The sequence below is a fragment of the Squalius cephalus genome (assembly GCF_949319135.1).
Source record: "Squalius cephalus genome assembly, chromosome: 1".
Lineage (NCBI taxonomy): Eukaryota > Metazoa > Chordata > Actinopteri > Cypriniformes > Leuciscidae > Squalius > Squalius cephalus.
The window spans coordinates 48,590,380-48,616,947 of NC_137122.1; the positions used below are offsets into that span (position 1 = coordinate 48,590,380).

Genomic DNA, 26,568 nt, shown 5'->3' on the forward strand with positions numbered 1-26,568 from the left:
CACTAACATGAACTAACAATGAGCAATACATTTGTTACAGTATTATTGATCTTTATTAATTTTAGTTGCTAAAAATCCAGCTGTTCATCGTTTGTTCATGTTCGTTCAAAGACTAGTGCATTAACTAATGTTAACAAATGTAACTTTTAATTACATTTTTTAATGTAGATTTTAATAATGTATTAGTAAATGTTGAAATTAACACTAACTACGATTAGTAAAAGCTAAGTATTGTTAATTCTTATGTTATCTAGTTAACTAATGAACCCTTAGTGTAAAGTGTTACCAATAACTGTTCTTCATTGTATATTTTACATTTAAAGCATTAAACTTGTATCTAAGTGTATAGAACTAAAAGCTTCCAATGTGAACACACTGTATTTTGTTCATATTTCAGCACAGACTGATTCATTAACGATCCATGCAAATAATCATCTTTATTCAAGATTGAAATATTGAAATTAAACATATTGAATACAAAAAGTAACTCATTACATTACAACATGTATAAAATCACTGTTTAAATGAACTGTGACATGGGAGCTCAATGCAAACAAACAATTTAGGTTTCTCAAGCAATGAACGGAGACAGAAACATTCAACAGAGGAAGGGGTGTAGAAGCACAAACACACGCATACTCTCTTTTCTTCACTCATGCCACAGAGAAGGTTAGTCTTAGCAAAGTGAGCTGATTTCTCCTTTGCTGCAGCCCCACTTGCAGCAGGCGTTGGACAGTCCCACCACTACATCGCGTCCCTTTCTGTCAACGGAGCGCAAGGCTTCAAGCACCTCCTCTGATATGAGAGAGCGCGCAGGCCTGCTGAACACGTCACCTTCCTGTTCACCTTGTGCCAGTGATGGAAGGCTTGAGTCAGATGCATGCTGGGAGGATGTTGCAGCACCGTACAGCACCGACGTAACTGCAGCATTATTGTCATTCGAGTTCAAGAGGTCCAGTATTTCATCTGTGCAACATAAGAGATGTTGATAAATGGAATAGTTGTAAAACAAAAGATGGATATAAGTGATAGTATGTACAAGTCAGAGGTTTGTATACACTTTGAAGAATCTCAAGAGTTTTGAGCTTTTTTTTTTTTTTAAATCATATGCTACTGTTCAAAAGTTGGTGTGATTTTTATTATATTTTGAAAGAAGGATAAGCTCAACAAGGTTGCATTTATTGATTAAAAAAATACTTATTGTGACGTATTATTACAATTTTAAATAACAGTTTTCCATTTTTAAAAATGTAATTTATTCCTTTAATGCCAAAGCTGAATTTTCAGCATCATCACTGTGAAATATTACATGAAGTTATGACAACATATGTTTTTACATTGCTTTAACTCATCAAAATAAGTTAGGCAATTTTTAACTTTTTTTATAAGTTATACAAGATTCAACTCATTTTTTAAGTCAGTTTAATGTGATTTAAGTTTAAATGATGTAAACATCCAAGATAGTACTGAAAAATTGAAGGCAGCAACTCTTTTTTTTTTTTTTTTTTACATTGATTACTTCGTCTTCGGTGTCACATGATCCTTCAGTAATCATTATAATATGATGATTTGATGCTCAAGAAACATTTATTATTATTATCAATGTTGAAAACAGTTGTGCTGACCATTTTTGATGAATAGAAAGTTCAAAACAGCATTTATTTGAAATGTTTTGTAACATATAAATGTCTTTACTGTCCATTTTTTTATTTATTTAATGCATCATTTCTGAATAAAAGTATTAATTCATTTATTTTAAATAAATTATACTGACCCCAAGCCTTTGAATATTAGTGTACATAATTCCCATATTCCATTTTTGCTATTTTAGAATTTTTATTACTTTGCTATAGTAAAACCCAGTGAAAATAATGAATGAGTGTAGCCTATCCAAACTTTTGACCGGTCATGTATTTGTAATATTTTTGGGATCAAAGTATTTTAAAATTCAACATTTTTAAAATGAAATATATAAGCATTTAATAAGTTTTACATAAAAATAAATGACCTGACCAGTAAAAAGTGAAATTAAGACTCCTGCTCTGATAAGTGTTCAATACTAACCTGTGTTTGTTAAGGAGCGTTTCCATCGAGAGCCTCCGCAGGTGAAGATGACAGCGCGGATGAACTCCCGGCCGCATAATTTGACCCCATACGAGGGGCCGTCCAGTGCCTTTACTCCGGCCAGCAGCAGACACACTGCGAGCGCTGTGGTTTTCCACATCATGCCGAGAGCAGATATTCACTGACAGCAGCGGTTGATGTTCAGAAGCTGGTTACCTGCTGGGATCCCTTTGGTTCAGAACCAGATGCCTGTTTGATGATTTTTCCTGGGTTCCTATTCCTGCTTATAAAGAGATGAGAGGCACACATGCTCATACACCCCCCCCCCCCCCCCCCCCCCTCACTCCTCACCCCCACAGGCAGGCAGGAGTCACAGATAACCCTGTAAGATAAAGTCAGAGACCTTTCTGGAAACAAAAGCAAGAGCAGGAAAGGTGATTGTGTAATTATAAAAGATGCAATGGCGTACTGTGACACGAAACACTCTTTCTCCATTCAAATTAATGAATCATATTTGCAATACGACTCATTTCAAGTCATTGCTGTGTGCAAAATTTGTGGTGATTACACATTTCATGACAAAAATTGTAGTTAGTAATCTTTAGTAATCTTTTACATTACATATAATCTGACTACTGTTTGGTTACTTTTACATTACTTTTGACCTAAATGTATCACATATATAAATTGAATAAGATTATTATATAACAACATGACAACATGAAAAGTGCATTAGGGGTCCGACGAACAGCTTAAATAAATACATAATTAAATCATAAAAATGTAAAAATGTAAATTAAAAATAAACAATTTAAAAATAAAAACACACTTACTAAAAAAAATATATGTATTTCATTTGTTTACCTGCATGTCAATATAAAGAGAAACTTAAAAAATAGGGGAAAACCCTAAATTATGTGTTTATTTAATATCACTCAATCCATAAAAAGTCATTTTAATCTGATTATGAGCTTTTTAAAATTAAATGTTCAATAGATGATTCTCTAAGGATTTTTTTTTTATTATTATGCTGGTTGAGGAAAGTCTCCTCATATCCTCATAGCAATCACTATGTTCAGCGGTCTAAGTGTATTTTTATAGACATCATCTGTGGAAAGCGTAGGAATGCTTTATTTTTATTTTTGAAATCATGTGGAAATAGTACAATAGTACTGTTAAATTGTTTCAGCAATTGTTTAATTGTTATGCAATTGCCACAGGGTTCTAGTTGGTTATGGCTGCTAAAAAATAAAAAAAGTGCACTCGTTTTATCATCCACTATAGGTGAAAATTGTAAGTCTGATCACTTATAAAAGTATAACAACACACCTCTCATAAATCTGTGTCCCGAGTTCACCCAAATGCTTGTCTTACCTTCTTTGCACTTCTATGCATCATTCATTTTTCCTTTTTTTTCAGAAGATGTGATGACTGTGAGGTTAAAGGTTAAGAGACAAAGAGATGTAGCGAGCATGGCATTTTCAAAGTATGATAACACAGTCCATTGCACATGGTAATCTTTGTAACCACATGGACAAAGGTCGCCAATTTCCAAAATGACAACAGAATAATGAATTTTTAATGAATGCGATGATAACAATGACAACAGCATGACATTTCGAGAGACATTAACCATAATGTTTGACGTTTACAACTTCGCCTGCAAGGATGGTGGCCATGGACATCTGTGTTTGGATTATACGAATATTTAAATATAGAATATGTTATTTGAAATCTTTTATAGAAGCATAAAATTGCAGGTCCGTCATTTCCCAGATCTATTAAGTTATTCAAAATATATGCATAAAAAATAAATAAATAAATTCAATACAACTTGAAAACAATTTTTTAATTAAAAGTAATTAAATACTAATTAAACAATATTTAAATATAATTAAAAAAATGTTTAATTGAAGTGTTTAATTAAAAAAGCAAGGATGGTGGCCACTGTTTTTAGTTTATACAGAGATTTAAATATAGCATATATTATTTTAATTATTTTAGAAGCAATTGCAGATCCATCGTGTTCATGAGTGACACGCCATTTTTATTTTTTATAAAGGTAGTCAAATACTAACTAAATAATATTTAAATATAATTAATTACATTTAAAAACTTAAAATGTATAGGTGATGTATTTTTACATTTTCACATATTTTATTTCAAGGCATGTTTTGATCATGTCAAATGGAGTAAAGGTATAAAAAAATGTTATATATCAAAAGTATGTACATTTTTTATATTTCGTATTTATGCTAGATCGTGTTAACAGCTCGTAGATTCAGATTCAGCTTTCTGTCAGTTGTGCTGTAATAGTAATACTTTAACGAAACAACACGACTGATTCCAGATCAGTACATCAGTACACCCCGTGTGTACAATCTGAGCGCGAGGCGCGTGTGATTGACACGCTTCAGACAAACCAGCGGCTGAATGTCGCATCGGCTCCCCAGTTCCACAAATAGGAAGACGCGGCGTTATAGTCATTGTACCTGGACCAATCAGAGCGAAGAAATGGGGCGGGAACACAGCGAGTGGGTAGCAACAGTTGCCTGGGTGAGGACGAAGCGCCATAGCCACGGTAGTCGTGGTGACAAGAACCCAGCAACGAGAATCAACAACAACAACAACCCGATTCATTGAAAAAAGCATTAAATCAAAAGTACCGCTGGAAAAGTCACTCGGAATAAGAGGTGATTCCGTTTTTTATATTTCATATGAAGTCACACTATGTTGAAAACCGAAGCAGGTGCGAGGATGATGATATTCTTGGCGTCTATCGATGTCCAGTAATCATTATTGGTGGCAGGGATTGCTAAGCGATCGAGTCGCGCGCTGTAGCCAGCTCATGTTTCTCATAAACGATAGACATGACCAACAGCCTCAGCAAAAGCTGCTCGTTGTTGTTATGACGATATACTAGATAGGTTGTACAAAATGGCGGGTGTTGTTTGCAATAATACGCGAGTCTCCATACCACACATTGCTGGATAGACACCCATACATAGCATTCGGCTAGCGTTGCTATGGAGCCAGGTGTTATAAACGCTGTTGGCATAGTTACACCGACGAGCACGCGGACAAACCCGCAGTTATTGCTGGATAAACCAGGGACCCTCTTGTCCTTAACCTCACTGGTTATTGGATATGAAACCATATGTAATTATGTGCCGAAATTACCTTCTGTTCATTGTAAATAATATACACATGCCCTCACGCAAACCAGGGAATTTGATTGCGCAGATACTGTTTGCACGTCAAGAAAATGTAATTATTTTCTGCAATATATATTTAATCTTTCTGCGTTATTTGTAGTTTACTTCATGATTATAGTAAATGCGATCAAATACTTATTTTGATTTAATTATGATGTGCAGATATTATAGAAGAATAGACTGGATTGATCCTATTGATGATATCAATACTTGTTAATTTATGTAAGTAATATTTGTATTTTATTACAATACATTATTATTGTGGATAATTATTATAATATTATACTTTTATTTATGTAGGGCCTTTCATTAACCAAGTGATGCAGAACAAAACAAGTGCAACAACAAGATTCATAAGAATACATTGTAAACTAGATGTATACAGGCTTGATTCGAGGATTGTTGCGTAACTGAATCGTGAATTTGTGAGATTAGAGTAACAGTAATGAAGTAAATTGATACTGACACATGACATTATTGGGTAGGTTGTGTAACAAATGCTGGTAACAGTAGAAGACAAGCAACAATGAAGGGTTTTACTAACTGTGAGATTAGAGTTTTAAAGATCTAAGACCACATATGGTTGTTTTTTATTAGAGAAATACACCTTAATTTAAATTGAATTTTCATTTTTTTAGTTTCCGAGTCCCACTTTGTGTTCTTGTTCTGTGTGCCCTCATTCATTTGCAAGCGGTGATCAGGTTACTGGTAATAGGACACCAAACGCTCTGCCCGAACCTTCCCTCCTCTTCTTTTTGCTGGCCCAACAATGGTTGTAGTCTTTAGGGCTTTCCTGTAACCGTATGGTTGTGCCAAGGTGGTACTTAGTAAAAGTGATTAGTGATAATGATAAAAACCCAACTAACTTTGATACTGTTGTTAGCTATGGCAAGCATTACTAGTAATATTGGTCATACTTTGACTGAGTTTTTACATCAGTGCATAATTCATCCTGCACTATTGGCAGTTTTTACCTAGCGAATGGATGAAATTTCACACAACTGCATTTAAATGTAGTTTGTCTATTATATTTTCTTTATTACACAGCTCTCTGAAATGCTTGATTCTGATTGGTCAGTTACAACGTTCCGAGGTCAGTAGATTACATTAGTTCCCGTCACCCTTTTCTGCGGCGCTGGTTCCGGAAGTATTCCTTTTTCCATTCATTTTTTTCCATAGGGATTTTAAAATAGCCTTTGTTAAAGCGTTATAAACAATTAACCAAGCCAATTAGCTTCAAGGTGAACCATAACACTACACACTTTGATTTGAAGCAAAAAAGTTTTTTTTTTAAATTGGACAAAAAGACAAAGGTACACGACTGTGCGAAAATTGTGAACAGCGTAATCAAATTAAAAAACGATGGACAAATATAAAATGACTCATTTACGAACGTTGATTATATGTTGTATAAAAAAACTATATTTTAAATTTATTGCTAGATATGCATATATTATACAAACATTTCAGTACTTTGAGAGCGTAGAGAGATTGACTTGATTACATCATCATTACGCAGTGCTTCATGGGAGTGGGCGGGGCTAATGAGCTATTTTGGCATGTGTTGCTTTTTTTCGACTCTCTGATTGGTGTAATTTTCAGTACAGCATTATGGGTAATGTAGTTTTCCACCAGGAATTCCAATGTTAAACACGATTATTTAAAAAAAACAGGCTGATGGCTTCAGCAGTAGAAAATACCATGGATTAACAACCTCGTAGCTCACAGTAAGGCTATCTGTCTTTAAAGGTTTATAATTTATCTTTGAAAATCTATTTCCTTATGGAGAAAATGAATGGAATCTTTACTTCTGGAACCCGACTGTTTCACTCACAATAGAGTGGAACAGTTGGGTTCCGGAAGTAAAAACTCCATTCATTTTCTCCATAGGGAACATTTTGTTTTATTACTTATAACTTATAAACCATTAAAGACAGAGCTCCGAGGTTGTTTTCGATGGAATATGCTTCTGTTGAAGCCATCAGTTTGCATTATTTCAACTTATTTTTAAAACAATGCTGTTTGACACCTGAATTTGTGGTGAAAAACTGCATTACCCATGAATTCCACAAATCTGAGAATCATGCCAAGCAAAATGTGCCTAAAAAGCTCTTTAGCTCCGCCCACTCCCATGTAGCACTGTGAATGACATAATAATGTTGGTCTCCCTATACTCTCAAAATCCTTAAAGGCGTGGTATAATGCCCTTTTCACAAGATGTGAAATAAGTATTTGATGTCCCCAGAGTGTGTATGTGAAGTTTTAGCTCAAAATACCCCACATTTGTATATAGCATGTTAAAATTGTCACTTTTTGAGGGTTAGCAAAACGCTTCGTTTTTGTGTCTGTCCCTTTAAATGCAAATGAGCTGCTGCTCCCGGCACAGGGGGCGGAGCTTCAAGAGTTCCTGTCCTTTTACCTCACACAGACATGCACTGAAAATTTCAAAAACTTTTAGCCTTTGATGTTCAAACCGCAGTCAGACAATGATGGAGAGACTCAAGAAGAAGTGACAACATGTAGACACCATTTCTGAATGGTTAGTTGATGAATTTATGCAGCTTATGTGTAGTTATCTTCTAGTCATTGATTAGCATATTCTGTCTTGATAATCTATAAATCGTGTTCCCGGGGGCGGGGTTTATAAACATTTTAGGGTTGGTGATGGGAGGTAAAAGCAAATATCTCCCTTTGCTTTGAACTTTGAGTGTTGTAACTGCAGTGTTGTTAATGCTCAACCAGCAACATTACACACTAACTAAAGTTAGGAAAGTGAAATCATAATCAACCACCCCTTTAAATATTTTTGTGTCTATATATATATGTTGAATATTTTGAATAAATATATATACAGTATATAATATATTGCAATAAAAATATATTACTTCTATAAATATAATCAACTTTAAATTAATAGTTTTTCTCCATCTTTATGGAGTAGGCCTATATTTCTCGATCTTTGATTCATTGTCTCCATCTCATTAATTATGCTGTTCACAATGCTACATGGGATTGTAGTTCTTTGTAGTTAAAGTACACAGTCTTGTACAATTTGTCTTTTTTCCGATTTTCAAATACTTTTTTTGCTTAAAATAAAAAGGTTGTAATGTGATTAACCTTGTACCTGATTGGTTTGGTTCATGGCTTAAAACACTTTAACAAAGAATTTTTTTAATCCCTATGGGAAAAACAAATGGAAAAAAACTTCTGAAAAAGTGGACGGGCACTAATGCACTCTGTTAATCCTCCGATAATGACCGCCGTCAATAGCAACGCTGTATAATGACAGCTTATCCTGGTATTTGAGGCTGGCGCGTATTACACGTCTCGTATTACACGTGATGTACATTACCTTACATATTATCATGTGATTCCATGTGATTTATTGCACTCAGTATAAAAGGGAACCCAATGGCAACTCCAGTTTATGTGAGAGAGCTGCAGCAGACCTCCCAGCCCCAGGGAGGCGGTGTGACTCCCACATCAGGGCAGGCTGCCACCGTGACAGCAGCTCCCCAACAATTCCTGGCTGAACTTCAGACTACAGGGGCCACACCTTCAGCGGCCCCGTCCACCGGCCAGACCACGCCCCCTCCCTCTCAAGCTCAGAAGAGCCAGGCAATCGTCCAGGCACCACCTGCACAAGCCCCGCCCACTCAGACTCAATATGTCACAGCTGAGATTCAGAGCTCACCTACGCAGTCCAGCAATGCTCAGAATACACCACAGTACATTGTTGTCACAGTTACAGGTAAGAGTTAATCAACTATCTAAGAATTAATGTCTTGAGATGTAAGATAAGCAAAATACGTGGGAACAAAAGACTTTGATTTTATACATGCCTATATTGAGATATCATTTTGGTAATAGATGTCTTCTTCCATCAGATATGATTGTATTTTGCACAACTGCTTTTTATCACTTAATTAGAAGGACCACAATTACTAAATTGTGTCCTCTGTTACATAGGGACTACTGAAAATACATTTAGATTTCTATTTTAAAATGCAAAGTATTGAAAATCAAAATAGAGCTCTGTAAACATTTGCATTTTTATAACACTGTAAGTGTGTCCCATCGGGTAATCAAAAGTTCTGCACACACACTTGCAGTCTTCACGCCTACTTGAACACTTGGGCCAAATACAGGAAAAACGTCATGTAAGTAGACAAGTGGTCAAGTGCAAAGACCGCAAGTGTGGGTACTTGGACAGGCTCTTTGACTGAAGGAGGGACATATCTAGAGAGCAGAATAACATAGACACTTGATGTTGGAGTCATTTGATTTTGTCCAGTAAACAGCCACATAGAACATCCTAGAAACCACCTTGCCAACCCTTAAAGGAGAACTCCGGTCAATTTTAACATTGAGCTCATTTTTTTGTACATTTGGAGTGCTGTCAATACAGAGAACAACGACAAAAATCGGTGTTGCCTACACCGAGTTATTCTATTTTTAAAATTTGCACCCTGTTGACTTCAATGGGGCAAGTTTTAAACCTGCTTTTAGCCTCTTAACATCCTTGATGTGTCATTACAAGTGCACAGAAAATGTGAGTGATTTAAATTTTTTTAATTTTAAGTCAGATTCACCGCATGTTGACTCTGAAGGAATCACTCACATGGCTGTGCACTTGTAATGACGAGTGCGCGTGAACTCGGCAATCGACTACTTTGGACTTCAACCGAAAACAGGATGTAAACACAGGTATTTGCGCTGGCTTAAATAACATCATTTTTATACATATCTTTCACATCTACTGCAGTCAGATTCACTCGTGTTCACTCAGAAGGAATCACTCACATGACCTGTGCACTTGTAATGACACATCAAGGATGTTAAGAGGCTAAAAGCAGGTTTAAAACTTGCCCCATTGAAGTCAACAGGGTGCAAATTTTAAAAATAGAATAACTCGGTGTAGGCAACACCGATTTTTGTCGTTGTTCTCTGTATTGACAGCACTCCAAATGTACAAAAAAATGAGCTCAATGTTAAAATTGACTGGAGTTCTCCTTTAACAACCAGATAAAGCACCTTAGTAACTAATACACTAATTACAAACATAGATAAAATAGTATTCAGGTACAGAAATGTAATAATTCGGCCTAAATGTAAAATAACACTTTAGTATTCACTGTATGAATTAGATTTAATAGATTAATCTTTGTTAAAGCTGTGTTTTGTTGTTTGATTGACATTAATGACTCAGACAGCAGCAGGTTTTCATAGGCTGCTGTCTCTTTAAGAGCTAATGCACGGATCCGATATAACGATACACATCTGATTCCTTTCTCAACTGTGTTTACGAGAATTCTTGCCGAGACAGGTTTTTTGACATAATTTTGTGTCCGTTCAAGCGCAAGGAGATGTGAAATAGGAATCAATTCGGTTTGCACACACTTTCAGTACGTAGCCTCTCTGTGTGTGCGCGCTTTGGTTATGTGCAGCTGTGTGCATGCATAGATGACAGCGCGCAAATAATGAATTGAGTTCTCTTTTGCCTCTTCTTGCTGGAATTGTTTAAAATAGCTTGAATGTGTTAACTGGCAAGACAAACACGTGCAAACGATAAAGTTTTAGTCTTTGATGATTAAACTTTGCAATTAATCCACGAATCACATGCGTGCTGAACCGTGGGGCCTGGTCCGTACGGATCATGGATCAACTACGATCCGTTTAACCCCTACTAGACCAAGCAACATCTGGGAAATCTGTGTCATGGCAGTGTGTTTTATACAGGCAAGCACCACTCATATTTTCTTCTGAAAATGTAAAAATCTGTATTTTTTATAATCATTTAATAATCATCTCTATAAATGGTTTATTTTATCATATATATATGGTACATATATATATATATGGTATATAAATATATATATGTATATATGTTTTTTTTTATTTGTAAATTTATTTTTATTTTAAATATATTTTTAGTTATTCATATTATTCCTGTAGCTCAAACAGAGCATAGCACTAGCAACTGAAGGTCATGAGTTCAATTCCCAGAGAAAGCATGAACTTAATAAAATGTGTACCAAGTTGCTTTGAGTAAAAGCATCTGTCAAATGCATAAATGTAAAATATTATTTTAAAATGAATATACTTGTTTTTTTCTCAAATATTTTTCCTCCTATCCTAAACAGTTTTCTCTTTTCTTCTTCTGCTGTAGAGGGTTCTCTTCATTCCAGTGACTCTGTGTCAGATTCTAGTCCTCCTGCTGCTGTAGTCCAGACTGGAGTTCCTACGCAGGTGGTGCAGCAGGTTCAGGCCGCACAACAGGTAACACAAACCCTAAACACCAAACCTGTGCACCCAAATACACAGTAAAGCCACCCGCACCGCCACTCACCTAAACAAGCACAACTTTGGAATGCACTGCAATGGCTTCAAGTCTTAAATCAAGAAATAATTTAATATTTACACTACTGTTCAAAAGGTTACTTTTGATACTTAAATACTTTTATTCAGCAAGGATGCATTCAATTGATTAAAAGTGACTGCTGAGTGCTGCTTCTTTCAGAAACGTTGCAAAAAAAATCTTAATGACTCCAAGCTTTTGAATGGTAGTGTAGATTAATATACCGACTGACAAAAGTGTATAGAAACCCTTTGGAATTATCTGGCTTGACAAAACAAAACATGTTGGTTATGATGACAAAAAATGTCAATGCAGTCATTTTCCCCCCCATATCTATACACAAATAAAATTATTAAAGTGATCAAGGTCATGTATTTAAAGGGTTTGTTCACCCAAAAATGAAATATCTGTCATTACTTACTCACCCTCATGCCGTTCCAAACCCGAAAGACCTTTGTTTATCTTCGGAACACAAATTAAGATATTTTTTATGAAATCCCAGAGGTTTCTGAACCAGCCATAGGCAGCAACGTTATTGCAACTTAAAGGCCCAGAAAGGTAGTAAAGACTTTGTTAAAGTCCCCCTGTGGTGAAAATCAAGTTTTTAATGTTGTTTATATGTCTATGTGGTGTTTTTAATGTACTTTAAGACAAACCATGTGCAAATCAAAGATGAGTTTTATGGGATACAATGATTGACTACAAGGGGACATTAAAGGGGTGGTATAATGCCCCTTCTTACAAGATGTAAAATAAGTCTCTGATGTCCCCAGAGTGTGTATGTGAAATTTTAGCTCAAAATACCCAACAGGTATTTTTTTACAGTATGTTAAAATTGTCCCTTTTTAAAGCTGAGCAAAAACGCATGGTTTTGTGTGTGTTCCTTTAAATGCAAATGAGCTGATGCTCCCACAGAGGACGGGGCTTCAGTTTTAGCAGCTCCAATGACCTCACACAGACATGCACTAAAATGTCAGAAACTATTCTGCCTGTTTAAACTGGATTCGGACAACAATGGAGAGACTCAAGAAGAAGTGACCACATGTAGAATGCAACAGGACGTTTCTGAATGGTTAGTTGATGAATTTATGTAGCTCAGGGGTGCCCAATCCTGCTCCTGCCGATCGACTGTCCTGCACAGTTCATCTCCAACCCTAATCAAACACCTGCCTTTAATTTTCAAGTGATCCTGAAGACCTTAATTGGTTGCTTCAGGTGTGTTTGATTAGGGTTGGAGATGAACTGTGCAGGACAGTCGATCGGCAGGAGCAGGATTGGGCACCCCTGATGTAGCTGATGTGGAGTTAACTATCTTCAAGTCTTTGATTAGCATATTCTTTCATGATAATCTATAAATTGTGTCGGAACTGTTGTAAGATGCCTGCAGCATGACATGCTATTGCATTTGTGTTACGTACTGTATTGCATGTCAAAAGACGGATGCGACAGCTTGAGCAGACTCACAAATGTGCTCTACTGCAACAACTCTTCCTCTTCTCAACATGGACTGCGTGTTCCCGGGGGCGGGGTTTATGTAAATGTTAGGTTTTGTGATGTCACTAACCTGGGAGGAATTTCCCTACCAGCCGTTTGTTGTAGTCCTTAAAGCTGATATCTTCTTTTGCTTTGAACTTTGTGTGTTGTAACTGCAGATGTTGTTTATGCTCAAGCAGCAACATTACACACTAACTGAAGCTAGAAAAGTGAAATCATAATCAACCACCCCTTTTAACATAGTCCATGTGACTACAGTGTTTCAACTTAAATATTATGATGCGACGAGAATACTTTTTGTGCAGAAAAAAAGCCCAAAACAGCATCTCTGACACTGATCCCGTTGTAAACACTACGTCAATTACGGTTTCTACGTCAGAACGCAGGCTCACTATTGGCCGGCTCCTGCATCAGCAACACAGTGGTGCTCACGTGAACAGTGGCAGAGACTGACAAAGAAGAGAAGAAATTGTTGAATAAAGTCGTTATTTTTGTTTTTGTTTTGGGTTTTTTGCACACAAAAAAAGTATTCTCATCACTTCATAAAGTTAAGGTTGAACCACTGTAGTCACATGGACTATTTTAATGTTGTCTTTACTACCTTTCTGGGCTTTGAAAGTGGTAATAAGAGAGTCCTCGGATTTAATCAAAAAGATCTTAATTTGTGCTCCGAAGATGAACGAAGGTCTTACGAGTTTGGAACGACATGAGGGTTAGTAATTAATGACAGATATGTGATTTTTGAGTGAACTAACCCTTTAAGTATGTGAATGTCTTGAATATGACATTGAATTAAACATGAATTAAAGTGTTCAAAAGAATGCATCATAATTCGGTAGTTTTGACCTTATATATATATATATATATATATATGTATATGTGTATATATATAATATGCACAAATACAGAACTGTGGTTTTCTTTTATGTGTGTCAAATGTGTGTTTAGCTGAATATGGTCTAATTAAGTTAGATTATCAGATCAGAAGAAGTGTTGTTGAAGCTTGGAAAGCTGGAAGAAGATTTCTAAACACCTGGGCCTCAGTCAGTCCACAGATGGAGAAAAATTCAGCACAGCTTGTTGTTTGAGTTTTGTAGAACAGCAGTTCTTGTAAAAGGACTTGCCCTGCAGACCTCGAACGAATGAGACATGATGATTGAGGGATTCTGCTGTTTTCTAAACCCTGAACAACACTAACGTTCATTGCAAGTGACCACAGAGGAAACCACTGCTCTAAAAAAATAAAGCCCATTTTAAATATGTTAAAGATCACCCACTGTGTTTCACAGTACTGCTGGAATGCCCCAATGATTTGGGTAAATAAGCACAGGGCTAGATAACCTTTTCTGCAGATTAACAACTGTACATCCACAGCTAAACATCCAACTAAATGTCCAAGTGTACTAATGCAGACTTCCTTATAATGATCCACATCATGCAAAGCCATTTGCCATTTCTTAGGTTACAGTCTCTGTCTTTTGCATGTACAATGATGTTACAGTGCATCTTTGGCCCTAAGAACTGATTCGCTTTTACAGTTTTACATTTTCTCCAGAGCATAGCAAGTTCTTTATGCAATATAAGATTTAGATTACGATTTAAATGACCGTTCCTAGTTAATCTCAACATAGCAAATGCATTACTTTGAATGCCTTTTTTGGCATTCTACACAATTTATTGTAGTTTTTTGTAGTTTATACTACCACTCAATTTGTGTACACCACTGTTCAAAGGTTCATGATCGGTAGCAGGGCCGTAGCTAGGGTTACCCCGAAAGCCTGCCGAAATATTAAGCAGAACTGTTTTCAACATTGATAATAATGAGTAATGTTGCTTGAGCACCAAATCATCATATTAGAATGATTTCTAAAGGATCATGTGACACTGAAGACTGGAGTAATGATGCCGAAAATTGTCGTCACAGAAATAAATTACATTTTAAAATGTATTCAAATTTTGAACTGTAGTGTTCCTAAAACATATTTAAAGGTTTATTTAGTCAATTGTATTTGTGTACCGCTATATTGCACAACAGTGGTCTTTGACACCTAGCATCATGGATGAAGCTAAAACATTATAGTAAATTTATGTATCAGTATAGAAATACCCTTTCACAGTTAGTAGTGATTTATTCTCTAGAGAGAAGATTCTTATAACAGGGGTAAATGTGATTAGTATTCAGGTTAACATGCGATCTCAACATCTCTGCCCCAAATAAATCGACTTTAATTAGGCCACTGATATGACTGGAGTCTTTATCTCATTTTAAACACAAGTTTAAAACACAGCACTATTCATTTTTTTTTTTCAGAAGTAAAGCTTTTTAATGAGAACAAGCATTAGAGCTGTAAACCTTGGCCCAGTTTTGAACAATTAGACTGTGGTTTGTCAATCTTACAGTTGCTTGTTCAGCGAGCTAATGTTTTTCATTTCCCCCTGCAATCGATTAACAGAGGTCAGTAGTTCAAGCCACAACTCAGACAACGAAAACCGAGCCGAGCCCCCAGCTGAATGTCACCAGCCTACAATCCGTGCACCTGACACAGGAGGTAAGCTGTCTCTCTTATATAAATGTGTTATGTCAGTTAAGACTGGCTTTGCTGTCAAATTGATGCCACTAGCTATGTTTCCATCCAAAGTTGTGAATTTAACTTCAAATTTGAATTTAAAGCGCAAAATTTAAAACATTTGTGAATAAAACCAGTAGCACCTCACTGCAGTACACGAGATCCAGGGGGCGGAGTTGGATCCAGATCTAAGGGGTGGAGATGGGTAGGTTTAGGGGTGGGTTTAGGGATCAGGGGGTGGAGATGGGTGGGTTTAGGGATCAGGGGGTGGAGATGGGTAGGTTTAGGGGTGGGTTTAGGGATCAGGGGGTGGAGATGGGTGGGTTTAGGGATCAGGGGGTGGAGATTGGTAGGTTTAGGGGTGGGTTTAGGGATCAGGGGGTGGAGATGGGTAGGTTTAGGGGTGGGTTTAGGGATCAGGTGGTGGAGATGGGTGGGTTTTGGGATCAGGGGGTGGAGATTGGTAGGTTTAGGGGTGGGTTTAGGGATCAGGGGGTGGAGATTGGTAGGTTATGGGGTGGGTTTAGGGATCAGGGGGTGGAGATTGGTAGGTTTAGGGGTGGGTTTAGGGATCAGGGGGTGGAGATTGGTAGGTTATGGGGTGGGTTTAGGGATCAGGGGGTGGAGATTGGTAGGTTATGGGGTGGGTTTAGGGATCAGGGGGTGGAGATGGGTAGGTTTAGGGGTGGGTTTAGGGATCAAGGGGTGGAGTCAGGTAGGTTTAGGTATATGTAAGGTGGGAGGAGTTGGATCTGGATCCAACTCCTCCCCCTGGATTTCGTGTTCTGCAGTGAGGACCATCTCAATAAAGCACCGTTTCCATCCCATGTGTTCAAGAAAACCAAATCATCACTTCCAGGGAAATTGGCACAGAAATTCTGTAATAAATATGGAAGCTACTGCAATGTGGATGTTTTTTTGCGTCTCAGAGCACGCAGACAAAACTAAAAAAACACTCATTTTATCTTGCGTTCGGATGTTTGGGAACGCAATCACGTGAGACGCTTCTGAAAGGTCATTATACCCAACCGTTTGGTTCAGGAATTTCAGAACGATCAAACCAACATTTGAGATGCTGTGCAATGAAATTGGTCTGTTGGTTAAGCCCAGTTATCCAATCACATCCACTGTTGAGGCAAAGTCAGTTTTTTGTTGCGCATCGAGGGATTTATTCGGTAAATGACTTTCCTTTGTAGTTTATGCGCATCTTCTTATCGGATAAAAAAACATCCGCCTCAGTTGAGAGCATATGTTTTTTATGTGCATTTTCATCCAGCTTTTTTATGCAAGTATTCCAAAATTGACAAAAAATAAGTGTATGGAAACATGGCTTATGATGTCAAGACAGGTTCAACCCGTGACCAATATAAAATACATTTCATGTGCATTTCATCTAATGTTCATAATCATGCCATCTTACATTAAAGGAATAGTTTATCTTAAAAAAAAGTTTCTTAACCATTCCTTTAATGGAAAGTTCTCTAAGCAGGCAGTCGTCTAACCCTCTAATGGTTGCTTTCAGAGCCCTTTTCTCAGACAGAGAGGAAGTGATGCACAGAGAGAGAGTGAATTGAAGAGAAAGAGAGAGATAGAAGACTGGTTGGAGCGTAGGCCAGCACTAGTACTACTAGAGAAACTCACTAACCAGTTTGGAGACAGTTTATCTTACGCATCTGTTAATGGAGGTTTGCTGGATTACTCATCTTGTTTCCCCCCATCTCTACCTGTCGCTTATTCGCCCGTCACCTTCTCTCTACCTGTCATGTCGGTGGGCTGGGAGACAGACGGGGTCTCCTACACCTCTGCTGCTGTGCCAGATGTGCAGTCTTTCTTCTATGAGATGCCCTCAGCCCATAGCGTAGGTGACTTTAGCTAAAACAGTGTGTAGGTGAAGCTGTGGTCAATCAGCGAGAGATTGTGTTAGATCAGTTAGCGCAGTGATTTCCAACCAGGGGTCCATGTACAGTATTGTGCAAAAGTCTTAGGCATGTTAATATATAATATGTTAATATAATAGGTTTCTTCAAGCATCTCAGAGACGTTCCCGCAGTTCTTCTGGATTTGGTCTGTCTCAGTTTTTTCTGTTTCTTCATGTAATCACAGACGGACTCGATGATGGTGAGATCAGATCATACCGGCTGTTGTCAGACTCCTTGTGCATACACAAATCTCACTGGATTATTACAATTAATGGCAAAAAGAATGTTTGAAAATGTAAACTGATATTTCCTACTGACACACTACAGCAAAAGATATAAATAACTGAATTAAAACCATTTTTCAAAACCACTATTAACATGCCTAAGACTTTTGCACAGTACTGTACTTCACAGGATACATTGGGTATTTTGCTTTGTAAAAATTATAGAACATAACTTAAATTATTATAATTAATAATAAATAAATAAAAAGTTTGGGGTCTGTAAATTATATATTTCTTAATGTTTTTGAAATTATTATTATTTTTTAATGTTTTTGAAAGTATCCTTTGCCCACCAAGGCTGCATTTGTTTGCTAATAAATACAGTAAAAATAGCAATATTGTGAAATATTATTACAATTTGAAATTAGTTTTCTTTTTAAATATAATTAAAAATGTAACTTATTCCTTTCAGCATTATCACTCCAGTCTTCAGTGTCACATTTTGGTACATTTAGAAGTCAATATAATATGCTGATTTGATGCTCAAGAAACATTTCTTATTATTATCAATGTAGAAACAATGATATTTATTATAGGATTCTTTAATGAGTAGAATGTTCATCAATTGATCAATTTAAATAGTATTCTTTTTAATAATAAAATAGAAAAATCAATAAAAAATGTACTGACCCCAAATGTTTGAAGTGTAGTGTAGATATACAAAATATATAAGTATATCTAAATAAATAAAAAATGATCTATTTTTAACACATTCCAAAAAAGCTTTTAGTTTGCTGTTGAGGATCTGATGTTTTTTGATGGGTACATAAGACTAAAAGGTTGGGAAACACTGAATTAGTGCACTGAATGTGGTTGCAGACATTATATATAGGCTATATAAACAAGTTTATTGCAGAACTGTGATGGTGTCAATTGTGCCTTCTCAATTTGTGTATTGTTGCATGTGTGCCACAGGTACAGCAGCAGCTCCAACAGGTGCCAGTCCAGCATGTGTATACTAACCAGGTGCAGTATGTGGAAGGAGGAGATGCTAACTACACCACCAGCACCATGTGAGTATTCATGGAAACCATCGCTCGGCAGCAGCATTGTGCATCTGTGCTGAATCAGCTACAGGGCTTTTCACACTAAACATGCTTCCTCAGTTAACTCTTCATTAAAGTCACTGTTGTTGGATTTTGGCCGTTTTATTCAAAAGTGGAGAAAGATGAATGTGAGCTTGCAGGGACAGGGCTTAAAGGGATAGTTCACCCAAACATTTCCATACTATGAAATTCAATGTCAGAATTTTCATGCATTTAGAAAATAGATAGGGAGAATTTTTATTTCATTCCAATTTTACGTGTTTTTTTTGTACAATTCTGTTCAAAAGTTTGTCAATGAAATATATAGATATTTTTAAATAAATTCATATTTTTATTCAGCAAGGATGCATTTATAATGTTACAAAATATTTCTATTCATCAAAAAGGGAGCGTCAAATCATCATATTAGAATGATTTCTGAAGGATCATGTGACACTGAAGACTGGAGAAATGATACTGAAAATACAGCTGAAAATGAACAGTTTTAAACATAGAACAAGGCCATTTTGAAGTGACGTGTTGCCAAGTATGGTTTCCCATACTCGGAATTTGTGCTCGGCATTCACCCATCCAAGTGCACACACACAGCAGTGAGTATTGAACACATACACACCGTGAACACACACCCGGAGCAGTGGGCAGCCATTTTTGCTGCGGCGCCCGGGGAGCGATTGGTGGTTAGGCACCTTGCTCAGGGGCACCTCAGTTTTGTGTGTTTATTCACTTCCCCAACCTACATTTCCTGTTTATACTGAGACTCGAACCCGCGACCTTGGGGTTACAACTCTCTAACCATTAGGCCACAACTGCCCCTAATTATGCTCACAAAGTGTGAAAAGCCCAAGTTTTTTTGATAAAAATTCTGAATCCTGACCCTTGTCATTTTCTCACAGTCGTTCCAGCAGTTTCCCCTACACAGAGACCCCTCTGTATACCCAGACCACTGCTGGACAGTACTACGAGAGCACCCCTGCCTCCGGTTCTGAGGCCACGTCCCCCGGCACCCCTCTCACCGTCTCAGTCACAACAGGATCCCCTGGGGTGTCCATGTTTGTGGCAGGGACAGGGCAGATCGTGGCCAATCCCACGACGGCGGCTGTAGGTGGAGTCACAGCTGTAGTGGCAGCCACGGGGACATCAGCGAACGGTTCTGGAGATTCCGGGGGCGAGGCTAACGGTAGCAGCGGGAGCTACGTGATTCAGGGCGGCTATATGCTGGCCGGCAGCGGCACCGGCAGCAGCGGAAACGGTCACGGTTATCCGCACCCCACCCGTGCCTCTCCGTCCACCGTGAGTATAAACGAAGGCGAGGACAATAGCGTGCCGTCGGCAGACAAAAAGGTATGACGACAGTAGGGGCGGGGCTTAATCGTCACTCATCGCCACTCACAGATTCCCTCCTCTTTCTGCCACCCAAACGAGTTTAAACGCATGGCGATCTCATTGATCAGTTCCACGTGTCAGAGAGCACAGTGATACTTCCAAATCCAAATTCAGTTTTATTTAAATAAAGCCATCAGACTGACTTTGGTCAGAATGCTATTTCTATGACGACACATGTCCAGTTGACATGTAGCTCATCATTGATGCTTGCTAAGGCTTTCACTGTGCTGTCGTATTCATCGCAGAAAACATTACATTTCAGTCATGACCATATTCATATTATCCATGAGAGACAGAGGGCCTTGTGTGGTCCTGTTCAACATGTTCATATATACAGCAGCCTTCCAGATTTGCTGCACACTCTATTCCAAAATTCTTTCAGTTAATGATTGAGGCATTCCATTGATTTAACGTTTCATTGCATACTCGTCTTGTATGCCACGGCACGCAGAAACAGTTGTCGAGAGGCATACAGTGCGGGGAAAAAGTGTTTGCCCCCTGTCTGATTTTCTGTATTTTTGCATATTTGTATCCTGAATGTCATCAGATTTACTAATGTATTAAGCGGCGCAACTGTATTCATAGTTGATAATGATAAGAAATGTTTCTTGTACAGCAAATCACCATATTAGAATGATTTCTGAAGGATCATGTGACACTGAAGACTGGAGTAATGATGCTGAAAATTCAGCTTTACCATCACAGGAATAAATTACATCTTAAATATATTCAAATAGACAACAGTTATTTTAAACACTTAAACACTTAAAGTCCCCCTGTAGTCATTAATTTTAACCCTTAGAACTCATCTTTAAAGTTTTTTCCAGTGAAAAAAATTTCTTCAAGCCTTAAAATATCTTGAATGTAACTCTACACCCTTGCTTCATTTAATCTATGCGGATCCATGAATATGCTAATTAGCCCCGCCTCCACTCAATCACACCAGCTCAGAGATCCACTTGGTCAACTTTACTGTAGTAAACAACGCTGCACAATGGTATCGCTCTTTACAACGTCGAACACATAAAAGTAATTGATATGATTAGCCTTTTTTTACTACGTTATCAAACAGCTAATAATTTGTTGCTAATGTTACACAAACCATGTTCCCGTTCACCATCTCAGAGTCAGACAGCTGCTTTCTAAAAATCAGAAACGCTTCGAACAACATAGTAGCTCAGTGGAGAAAGGCATATAGTTCATCTTAACATCGTAATGTCCGTCACATATATAATTCATCCGCTATATTGCTAAATGTACTTGACTTTTCATATCAACAGAAAAATGTACTGGGATAACCTGGCTTCTTTTGAGACTCCCCTGCTTCAGAGAGCAGTTCATGATATGCTAAATTCCCCCCGCACGTTGACGTGATTGGCTACATTTCAAACTGCGTTTTTGAGACTGTCTTTGGTTCAATGGCGTTTTAAGGAGAAAATACTCAGCAATGATGTTGACTTATGAATTTCCACATGGTTTGCCTTAAAACATATTAAAAACACCACATAGACATATAAACAACTTTAAAAACTTGATTTTCACCACAGGGTGACTGTTGGTACAAGATTTTTCTCCCAACCCAAAATGTTTTGCTACTTATTACTCAACTCTACTAAACAGTTCTGCTTTTGATTCATCTGTCAGCATACTTCTTCAAACTTGACTATGATTATTGCATACTGAAACCTTGAACACCAGATAAATGAAAGACACACCAAAACTTTGTTTTCATTTTAACACCAGGCTATATATTACCACAATCTATAAGAAATGTGCACAAACTCAGAAATTCAGACAGAGACATTCACAGCACTGTATGTTTTCATGAAGCTGTCAGAATAAGAGTATTTGTGTAGACATGGCTAAATATGCAATTTGTTGTTTATTTAAAGTCAACATGAAATTAAAATCCACTACAAACTCACATTCCGATCCAGAACAAGTTCTGTCCTACGTTGTTTTCCACTTGAATGTTTTGTTTTGCTTTAAAGTGAACTAAAATGGGTTAGTGAATGCTGTTTTTTGTTGACTTTAAATGATATAACATAAACTATGCATGAATGCATAATTACAGTGCATATGCATGAGTGGTGTCTGCATGCAAAAGCGTACGCACATGTTTGCATTTAGGCGTTTGCGTGTATCTTAGGTCATCCTTTAGCCTGGGCTCTCTGTCTGAGTGTGTGTATGGCTGTGTGTGTGTCTTATCCCGGCAGCTGTCCTCTGGCCCTCAGGTGCAGTGGTTGTTGGATAATTATGAGACCGCAGAAGGGGTGAGTTTGCCCCGGTCCACTCTTTACTGCCACTACCTGCTGCACTGTCAGGAGCAAAAGCTGGAACCTGTCAATGCAGCGTCCTTTGGAAAACTCATCCGCTCGGTGTTCATGGGGTTGAGGACCAGACGTCTCGGCACACGGTGAGAGAAAGGTCACGTGACCTCTGTCTGTTAGCGCCCAGTTTATACAAGTGAATCAGTTTGTTCAGATTCAAGTGAAACGTAGTTGTTTATCACTAAGGTTTTGTCTAAGTTAGATTGTTTCATTTTCTATGTATTCAAATCAGAAACATCAACTCACAGTAAATTCATGTGGCATACACTACAATAACAAGTTTGGGGTCACTACTTTTTATTTAATACCTTTATTCAGCAAGGACACATTAAATCAAAAGTAACAGTATTAATGTGTAACATTTATAATGTTACAAACAAATTCTGTTTCAAATTAAATGCTGATCTTTTGAACTTTCTATTCATCAAAGAAAAAAGAACGTATCACTTCTTCCACAAAGATATTAAGCAGCAACACTCTTTTCAACATTAATTATAAGAAATGATTCTTGAGCACCAAATCAACATATTACAATGATTTCTGAAGGATCATGTGACACTGAAGACTGGAGTAATGATGCTGAAAATTCAGTAAAAAAACATTTATTTTAAATTGTAATAATATTTTTTCACAATATTACAGTTTTTACTGAAATAAATACTTCTTTCAAAAACATTAAACAATCTAACCGACCCTAAAATTTTGAACAATAGTGTATATATTATATATTCATAGTTTTTAGTAGTGCATGTTTTTGTGAGTCATGCATATATACACGTATGTGGTTAGAAGCCTCCATGATCCAATGGTTCAGGTCATGCAGGTGCACTGAAGCTTTGGTGTGTTTGTTCCAGAGGGAATTCCAAATATCACTACTATGGACTGCGGATCAAAGCGAACTCATCTCTGCTGCGACTGATGGAGGACCAGCAGCACCTGGCCATGAGGCAGCAGCCCTTCTCTCAGAAACAGAGGTGGACACACATGCTCTCTGTCATTTCTTGCTCTCAGTCTCTCTGGTTCCTGTGTTTCTCAGTACGTCTGATTCTGTATCCCTGCAGGTTGAAGCCGGTACAGAAGGTGGAGGGAATCACTAACGGGATGTCTTCAGGATCTGGACAGCAACAGCAGCAGCAGCAGAGCTCGGGTCTGTCGGACATCAGCACCCAGGTCCAGCAGTACCAGCAGTTTCTAGGTGAGATTTTTAATATACACTTGACTGATACTGTTCAATTTATTTTAGTGAATCAGTTTGTTTGAACAAGTCATTATGTGGTTGCTGTAATCCCTGATATTTAGATGCGTCCAGAGCTCTCCCCGAATTCCCTGATGTTGACCTGCAGGGTAAAGCTTTACCAGAGGGCATTGAGCTGGAACATCTCAAGAGCTTTCAGCTGCTCTACAGAGAACACTGCGAAGTGAGTCTTGTCTCTTCTTCTCTGTTTGAATCCATTGATTTTCTGTCAGCATTGCAAAAAATATCTGTTTATGAGCTAAATGTCTTTTCAAGCTGTTTTTATCTGATGTTGTGTGTTTCTTTAGGCCATTCTTGATGTAATGGTCAACCTTCAGTTCCCTTTGGTGGAGACTCTTTGGAAAACATTTTGGAGGTTCAGTGAAAGTCAGGCAGGAGACTCAGCACAACTAGCTGTGTAAGTTTACTTCTCAGTACAACAAACTCCTTTAGACCAACACATGTCAAGGTTTTCACTGTTACATGCGTTCAGGAGGAATTTGTTAATGTGGTTCTTGGGTGGTTGAGGCCTTACTCCGTGTCTACACCGGACGACGCAACAGTTGTCGCAACAGCTTGAGGCGGTTTACACAGGATGCGACAAAACGACCGATGCAAATCCCTTTGTTCTTGATGTCAGAAGTAGCATGAACGCTTGAAGTACGTCAAAAATAGAACGGGGCATCAGTTTAATGTCGGGAATTTGTCGTGTCGCTTTGCGTAACGCCGCATCTAGTATATTCAGCATCTCTGATTTTAAGGCCCTGTGTTCACCAAAGCATTTTTTCACGCGACTTGCGTATTTTTTTCCGATTGATTTCAATGGGAGCGCCATGTTTTTAAAATGCCAGGAGCGTAACGAGGTGCTAAGTATGGAAGCTTGTTTCTGCCATAGAATTAAAAAAAAAGGTAATTGCAACTTTTTATCTCACAAACCTGACTTTTTTCTCACAATTGCAAGTTTACTTCTCACTTTTTATCTCAGAATGAGCTAAAGTCGCAATTTGCGTAATATAAAGTCAGAATTGTGAGATATAAACTAGCAATTGCGAGAAAAAATTGCATGAATTGCGTGTTTATATCTCGCAATTCTGACTTTATAACACGCAATTGGGAGATATAAAGTCAGAATTGGGAGATATAAACTGGCAATTCTGAGGAAAAAGTCAGTCTTTTTTTCCTTAGAATTGGACTTTATAACTCGCAGAGCTTGTTTCCGCCACAGAATAAAACAAAGAAAAAAAGTCAGATTTGCAAGATGTAAACTTGCAATTGTGAGATAAAAAGTCACAATTCTATTTTAAATAATAATATTTATTTTATTCTGTGGCGCTGAAGTGTTCTGTCATGCTGAAGCGCTGAACACTGTGTTTTTTTTACAGGTCGCAGAGAGTTGAAAAAGGTTCAACTTTGAGTAAAAAGCAGCGCTCATCACTGTCACTTTTTACCCAGGAGGGGCGGGACAATACCACACCGACCAACCGTCACATTCCGCTTGTACAACGTCAACAGATGACAAAAAGCATAATAACGGAACAAAATAATTTAAAACAAGAGCCAGAGCAAATACTTTACAATGAATCAACATTTTTATATAGAAACAACACAGAAACAAACTATCTGTGAAATTATTCTGTATAATAGCAAGCAAAGCGTCTCAGCTGAAAAAAACGCTGCGCTGCCAAAACACTCTCAAGCGGCCACAGCTAGGCATTTTTAGCAGAGCGCCTAGCGTATTCAATTAGCTAAAAACGCTTTGGTGGACACAAGGCCTAATGGGTTCTATTTTCTGTTGTCGTGTTGCGTTGCGCCGCTTGCGTCTGGTTTAGACACGGTCTTAGAAATTCTTGAAACAAATATGTTAAAGTAGGCTTCATAGATTTAATGAATAATTAGACACTAAACATTATCTGTTTTTCTTTGGATGTTTTATTAGACATGATGAGTCAGAGAAGAGGCTGCCCAAGTCATGTTTGGTGCAGCTCTGTAAATATGATCCAGTGCTTCGCTGGAGTCGTGACTGCGACAACACACTGTACCAGGGCCTGGTGGAGATGCTCATCCCAGACGTTCTGAGACCTATTCCCAGTGAGTTGACCAATGTACTCTCACTACAGATTTGCATTTTAATATGCAGCAGTATGTGCAAGAGCCGGTGGTGATCTATCAAGTGAGTCACATTTTGCCAACAGGGGCCTCTTTCACTCACATTCACCTTCATCTTGCCAACTTGTGGGTCAATATCAGGGCTGTTGGTACCAATTATGGGCGTCCACTGCCAGACAACATCATATATTTTGCTGAAATTAATTCTAAATTCTTTCTCCAAGGTGCCTTAACACAAGCCATCCGAAACTTTGCTAAGAGTCTCGAGAGCTGGTTGACTAACGCCATGATGAACATTCCTGAAGAGATGGTTCGTGTCAAGGTCAGTGAAATAAAAAAAGAGAAAATCTAAAGACCTTAAATGTTTGTTAAATGTTTGAACGGTACTCTTATTGAAAGGGTACCCACGCTTCTTGAAAGTATGTGAAAACAAACATAGATCCTTGAAAGTGCTTGAATTAAACTTGAACAAAATTTTGTTAGAGTAGTATGGTGATATCACAAAAATTAGCCTTTTTGCACTGCCGAAGCCAGAATGAAACAGCGCTACTGATTGAAGGGAAAGCGG

The 26,568-nt window shown here is 37.7% G+C and overlaps 2 protein-coding genes across 4 annotated transcripts in view; one reads left to right on the forward strand and one right to left on the reverse strand.

Moving 5' to 3' along the window:
* Positions 1-515: 515 nt before the first annotated feature.
* rln3a (relaxin 3a) lies at positions 516-2,305 on the reverse strand. The gene is made up of 2 exons (XM_079885364.1): positions 2,065-2,305; positions 516-966 (listed from the first exon to the last, which is right to left on the reverse strand). The coding sequence occupies exons 1-2, from the start codon at positions 2,225-2,227 to the stop codon at positions 677-679; spliced, it is 453 nt and encodes a 150-aa protein (XP_079741490.1). The 5' UTR covers positions 2,228-2,305; the 3' UTR covers positions 516-676.
* A 2,174-nt stretch (positions 2,306-4,479) lies between these two features.
* Positions 4,480-26,568, forward strand: part of rfx1a (regulatory factor X, 1a (influences HLA class II expression)) — a 33,073-nt gene continuing 10,984 nt past the window's right edge. Inside the window, exons 1-14 of one of the 3 annotated variants that reach the window (XM_079889115.1) lie at positions 4,480-4,757; positions 8,675-9,030; positions 11,449-11,558; positions 15,585-15,680; positions 17,221-17,556; positions 18,817-18,914; positions 19,841-20,288; positions 22,547-22,746; positions 23,515-23,634; positions 23,722-23,855; positions 23,960-24,078; positions 24,203-24,312; positions 25,831-25,982; positions 26,225-26,322. In XM_079889115.1, coding sequence (XP_079745241.1) covers positions 8,691-9,030; positions 11,449-11,558; positions 15,585-15,680; positions 17,221-17,556; positions 18,817-18,914; positions 19,841-20,288; positions 22,547-22,746; positions 23,515-23,634; positions 23,722-23,855; positions 23,960-24,078; positions 24,203-24,312; positions 25,831-25,982; positions 26,225-26,322 — 2,361 coding nt within the window. In that variant the 5' untranslated portion in view covers positions 4,480-4,757; positions 8,675-8,690. The remainder of the gene's footprint in view (positions 4,758-8,674; positions 9,031-11,448; positions 11,559-15,584; positions 15,681-17,220; positions 17,557-18,816; positions 18,915-19,840; positions 20,289-22,546; positions 22,747-23,514; positions 23,635-23,721; positions 23,856-23,959; positions 24,079-24,202; positions 24,313-25,830; positions 25,983-26,224; positions 26,323-26,568) is intronic. The other 2 variants (XM_079889116.1, XM_079889117.1) reach the window with 2 other exon arrangements.

What these genes read in the sequence shown, in the direction of transcription:
- rln3a (XM_079885364.1), bottom strand. Translation starts at nt 2,227, where the DNA reads ATGATGTGGAAAACCACAGCGCTCGCAGTGTGTCTGCTGCTGGCCGGA. An exon ending in ACGCTCCTTAACAAACACAG is followed by an intron (nt 967 to 2,064) that starts GTTAGTATTGAA and finishes TATGTTGCACAG; the next exon opens with ATGAAATACTGGACCTCTTG.